We start from the raw sequence: 5,818 nt of genomic DNA on the forward strand, positions 1-5,818 counted from the left end.
TATTAAATTATTTTTCAAATTAAAAGTTAGAATTAAAAGGGATAAAAAAGCGAAGACGTACATACTTCTTAAAGATAAGCTTTCGTTTTTAAAAGATAACCAAACGCAAAGATAGAAAGATTTTGTGTACCAAAACTTATTTTTTAAATTTTTAATTATAACTCTGGAATTAAATTTTTCTTAAATCCGGTAAAATAAATATTTAATCCGGTTTTTGAGATAAACATTTTTTTTCTTTCAAAAAATTTTAAAATTATTTGTATTTCAGATTTTTGTGATAACAAAATAAAATAAAATTGATTGCAATGTTAATTCAATTATTTTTAATGCATTATTTGCTACATTATAACCTCACTTTCAGATGCAAAACCATCAGCCGGATCCGCTTGTGGAACAGCATAAAAAAGGTTGTGGCTATGTAATGGTGAGCGCCGACTTCAACGGTGCCATTAAAGTGTTTATCAATAAAACAAAGCCGAAACACAGCAGCTTACCTTACACAGCAATCGCAGACTAAGCTTACTTACATACTTAACGCTGAATTTTATAGTTATTGATTAAAAGAAAACAAATAGAAAAACAAGAAAAGTGATATTGGTTAAGATGGCAACGGCATTAGCGCCAATTACGAAGTTTAAAACTAAACATTTGTTTCGTCTAATAAATAAATGAAGACTAAAACGAAAACTAAAAACGAATACGCCTTTAGGCCCGATTGTGGCAATTAAAGTGAGTTCGTGTGTAGTAATACTATTAACAATAAAATATAAATTATGTAACTATGCCACATGTGGCGCCAGGAGAATTAAGCCTTCTCCAGATTTGTTAAATTATGCACCCTTTCTTATTATTGCGTTAAATCCAGCATAATTATAGCCGATTAAGAGAGTATTAAGTATTGTATATTGTCACAGCTAATATTTATATAAAAATATATATACAAATATTACATGTATTTACTATGTTTTTGTCCGTAATTTATTTTAACCTATTTAATTCTGCGCCGCACTGCATTGTATTGTCATGCGAATGTGTTATTATCGATAATAATAGCAACTATAATGTAGCATATCGTTTTCAATTTTTGTAAGATTTCAAATGTTTGATTTGCTATTGACGAATACACACACATACACATACATACATACAAACATACTAAGCTAATAAGTATTAATTATTACATTTAGTACACACGTGGACTAGTCTCGAAGCAATACAGAACAAACACATATAAATATTTGCAATAATTAATTCAAATCGAATTGGGATTAAATTAGAAATGTCAATTCGTTTAGATAGCACATTGCATAGCATTGCATTGTAGATTTGTTTACTAAGTTCTAAAGACGCCAATTAACTATATGTATATGTATGTATTTATATTGCTAATATGTGTGCATGTCAAGCAAGTGATTATGTAAAGATAAACAAAACATCAAGCAAAATAAAATGCAATTTATTTTATTTACAATAACAAAAGACGTATTAAACAATCGAATCTCATCTAAGCCAATTGGGGCTACAACTTGTGGATTGATACGGATATACATATTTTTTTTTATAAACTGAAGTGTGCCCCACAATTTGTAACACTCCGGAGAAAACGTTGGACACCCTATAAAGCACGTCGTTTTGTCTTAGTTTTGCGATTAATTCCGTTACAAAGTTTACAACGCTAACAGAAAACAAATACGCAGGCCCGACAGTCGGATCTAAGTAACCGGAACGGACCCGGATATTTATTCGGCCAAGAACTGTCAACTCGGCACCATGTGTCCAATTATTTCAGGAATGATTTCTGCCGCTACCACAACAACAACAAATACACCGCTAAAGTGCCGTTATTTTTAATGATTCATACATATTTACTTCTTCATAGTTGTTGTTACGGGTACCTAATCCCCGTTAGGATGGTAAGAATTAAATACGTTTTCATCGACGTCATCCAAAGGCAGTCCCAGGAAACGTGCTGTTTCGACGGGGCCGGACCAAAGGAAAAAGAGTGTCGTCTTTATTGTCGTAGACACCGCTTACGCGATTATAGCCGAGTTTACAATATTGTGCCAGTCGTTCTTCCTTTTCACTGTTTGGCATCAATTGGAGATTCCATGGGTAGCCAGGTCCTTCTCCATCTGGTCTTTCCAACGGAGTGGCGGTCTTCATCTTCCTCTGCTTTCCCCGACGAGAACTGCGTCAAATACTCTCCCAGCTGGAATGTGTTTTCATTCATTTGGATGACATCACTTAGGCAGCGTAGCGCTGTCTCTTAATTCGATGTACTGTCGTCGTATATCTCGTACTGATCATCTTTCCATCGACTGCGGTATTCGCCGTTGCCGATGCACAAAGGACCACAGAACCTTTTTCACAAAAACTCGTAACACTAACTCATCAGAGGTTTTCATCGGTGTTTTTTTACGGGAGGGAATGATTCGCCTTCTCACTTTAGATCGCCTTCAAACGGATGTTCTTAGGCTACCCAGAGGATACCTGCCCAAAAACCGGAAGCTATGAGCTGCTTGAGAAATATGTAAAAAAAATCATTTCTGGCCACTGTCAAGTTGATGGCGCTCAGAGAACTTTCCTCACTTGCGTGATCTTCTATACATGACTTCATCCTTCACAGCAATGTCTATTCATACGTAAAAATACTTTTGTAACGGCGTTACATCTCTTCACTTCCGTGAAAAAGGGGTTGAAACTGGGTCAAAAGTGTAAAAGCAACATATTTTAGAAGGCGTGGTAAACCAGGTAACCAACACTCTCTTCGATAGAGCGCATTGGATCTTCTCGCAAGATTTCACTCCAGCGCAAAAAACAAAAATTATTCAAAAGTGGTCTAAAAGCAGTATTCATGGTTTCATAGCTGCAGATATTGGCCGTCTGGAAGTCCAGGTTGGAATCCATTGAACTACAATAGTTGGGGAAAACAACCTGTCGAATAACCCACTGAAACTTGGAGTGTCGCAAAAATTTACAATAGAAACTGTCAGTGCTGCTGTTGATCAATAGCCAAATCATTAGATTTTTGGCAGAGCTCAGTATATACAAGTGTATTGTATCTGTTCCTTTATGGAAAACTTTCTTATTTGATCAAGGGCTGCTTTTTCACCGATCGAAAACTTGCATCCAAATATCATCTTGGTAAGTGGAGTGTGTACTTTTGTTGTTAGCTTCACAGAATTAACTGTAGACTACTTCACTGCATACCACTTACCTACGGATGTAATAGTTGGCGAAGTCAACGTCATTTACAGTGGAGCCATTAACACCTTCACCGACTCTCTCCCAGTGAACAGAGTAGTAGCTGTCAAACCAGCACCCATTGAAGAAAAAGAGCTCGTGTTGCCTCGCGAATATATTAGATTGTCGAAAAAGTCTTGCGGTATTTTCGCTAGTTGGCGCTGAGAGCGCGTAGTTCTAGTCGTCGCATCGGGTCATGCTATACCCTTTTGGAAAGCTCATTTCACGCGCTAACACGTGTTTTATTGATTGTCATTTCTTTTAAGTCGTTCGTGAGTTATAGCTTCGCAAACATGGAGCAAAATAAAGGGAAATACGGCATATTTTACAGTACTACTACGATAAAGGCAAAAATGCAGCTCAAGCCGCCAATAAAATTTGTGCAGTTTATGGACCCGATACAGTTTCCATTTCCACCGCACAACGATGGCTTCAACGTTTTCGTTCCGGTGTAGAGGTGGTCGAAAATGCGCCACGCTCCGGAAGGCCTGTCGTCGAAAATTGCGATAAAATCGCTGAAGTGGTCGAAAGAGACCGGCATAGTAGCAGCCGTATCATCGGTCAAGAGCTGGGCATGAGTTTTATTTTTATTTTATTTTTTATGAACAATTGAAAATTCAATAAAAATACCGCAATACTTTTGAAAAACATTCTACTCTGCTAGAAACCTGCCGACAATAAGATTTTTAGCCTCAGCGATGTATGTCTATTGTACAATGGTCAGCACGAAAAAAACCAGTTTTCACAAATGTCAAATATTCAAACTTTTTTTTTTATTTCTGTGTCAATAAAAATAAATATACAGTGAAAAATGCAAATGTGTCTCATATTCAGAGAGAATAAAAGATAACAAATATTTTGGGAATGTTTAATAATTCACACTTTCCATTTCCCGTGCAACAAACCGAATATTATGAATAATGAAGAAAATAATAGAATTTATAGTATAAAATAATGAAATGATAAGCGAATTCATTTATAAACGTCAATATATGGGTAACTTTATGCCCCATACCCATGGGAGAGTAAAATGTAATTAAGTCTGCAATTTAAGTTTGCATATATTTTTCTAAACTTTTTTATAAGAATAGAAACTATCCTGTATAAGCGGTTGATAAATGCGAGCGTCCCTCTGTTTACGTGCATAAATATCGGGATCATACAAATGCACCTCCATGATATCATCAATGTTCTGCTGATAGGTGCCCGCACCAGTGATGGCACCTGAAACGGTGGCCGAGTTCAAATCACCAACGTCATCCAGACGCATGAAATCTATCATACTTATGGCTGTTGAGTTGTCAAGGCGCTTCGGCTCTTTAACAATGCGCGCAACCAATGTGCGCTTGAGTACAATATTCTGCAAGGCTTGACGTATGTCTTTTTCACGCAGGCGCGGATTCGGTACCAGACCGTGGAGGCGGGCGCGTATGGTGCGCAATGGCCAACTGATTAATTCGAGCGGACATTGTTTGAGTTGTGTAATAGACACCGTCGCCGTGTTCAAGTAATCAACGAACAGCACATCCACTTGCTTGGCAACGGGATTGTGTGAGCGTATTAGTGCGCGATACCATTTCTTGTCCTTCCGGTATTGTGATAGGCAAATGGTGCGCGGTTCGTATTCGGTGAGCATTGGCGCGGATTTAACCAAATGTTTTATGCGTCTCTGAAGTTCCAGTTCACGATATTCGAATTCGGTGAGATGTGGTAGTATGTGTACAATTGTCGGCGTAACAATAGAGACAACGCTGCATTCGAAGGAACGTTTGCCCACTGGTATTTGTGGCATCTTGAAGCATTCAATGCCGCTGAAGTGTGAGAAGACCGATGACGTTTCATTTGGGTAGAATCGGTCGAATGCCGATGTTTCCATCACCTAAAATGTTCAATAATAAAACATTTAGCTACTAAAATAGAATTCAAAATAGTTTACAAAATATGTAAAGGAGCAATCTATGGTGCACACGAATCATAATAATTTTGATATTTATTCTCTTAACAGGGTATATTAAGTTTGCCACGAAATTTGTAACACATAGAAGGCAATGTACCCTTAAAAAAAATATATGATATATATGTAAGTGATCGGCGTTACGTGTCTGTCTGTATATGTGTGAATTAGTCACTAAATTTTTGAGATATCGATCTAAAATTTTGCTCACGTCATTTTCTTTTCAAAAAGCAGCCTAGCTTGTCGAAATCGCCAATATCAAACTACAATAGCATATAGTTGATTAAATAAATGCCCTTGTATGGGAAACTTTTTAATTTAAGGAGATATCTTCACAAAATTTTGCTTGAATTCCTGTCCAAGGTAACACTGCAATCTCCGAAGAAACTGTTCTGATCTGCTGCCATAAAACTTAATTGATCAAAAAACCAATCTTATTTATGTATTAGAACAATCATACAATTATGGTCCAGATATGATTCCCTCGTGCTTTCTTAAGAAATGTGCCAAATATATATACCAACCCCTAACAAAACTATTTAATTCATCTCTTATGCAAGGCTTATTTCCATCCATATGGAAAAAGTCATTTATAATTCCTTTGCATAAGAGTGGATTTAG

The 5,818-nt window shown here is 36.8% G+C and overlaps 2 protein-coding genes across 5 annotated transcripts in view; one reads left to right on the top strand and one right to left on the bottom strand.

The window, feature by feature from the left end:
* The window catches only part of LOC108978185, a 10,956-nt gene extending 9,506 nt beyond the window's left edge, over positions 1 to 1,450 (top strand). For all 3 annotated transcript variants that reach the window (XM_018948344.1, XM_018948347.1, XM_018948346.1), the window contains one exon: positions 362 to 1,450. In XM_018948344.1, the coding sequence (XP_018803889.1) occupies positions 362 to 517 (156 nt within the window). In that variant the 3' untranslated portion in view covers positions 518 to 1,450. The remainder of the gene's footprint in view (positions 1 to 361) is intronic.
* Positions 1,451 to 4,172: 2,722 nt separating this feature from the next.
* The window catches only part of LOC108978176, a 208,800-nt gene continuing 207,154 nt past the window's right edge, over positions 4,173 to 5,818 (bottom strand). For both annotated transcript variants that reach the window (XM_018948324.1, XM_018948325.1), the window contains one exon: positions 4,173 to 5,122. In XM_018948324.1, the coding sequence (XP_018803869.1) occupies positions 4,313 to 5,122 (810 nt within the window). In that variant the 3' untranslated portion in view covers positions 4,173 to 4,312. The remainder of the gene's footprint in view (positions 5,123 to 5,818) is intronic.

This window comes from Bactrocera latifrons, unplaced genomic scaffold, assembly GCF_001853355.1.
Source record: "Bactrocera latifrons isolate USDA-ARS-PBARC rearing strain unplaced genomic scaffold, ASM185335v1 scaffold_119, whole genome shotgun sequence".
In the NCBI taxonomy this organism is placed as follows: Eukaryota; Metazoa; Arthropoda; class Insecta; order Diptera; family Tephritidae; genus Bactrocera; species Bactrocera latifrons.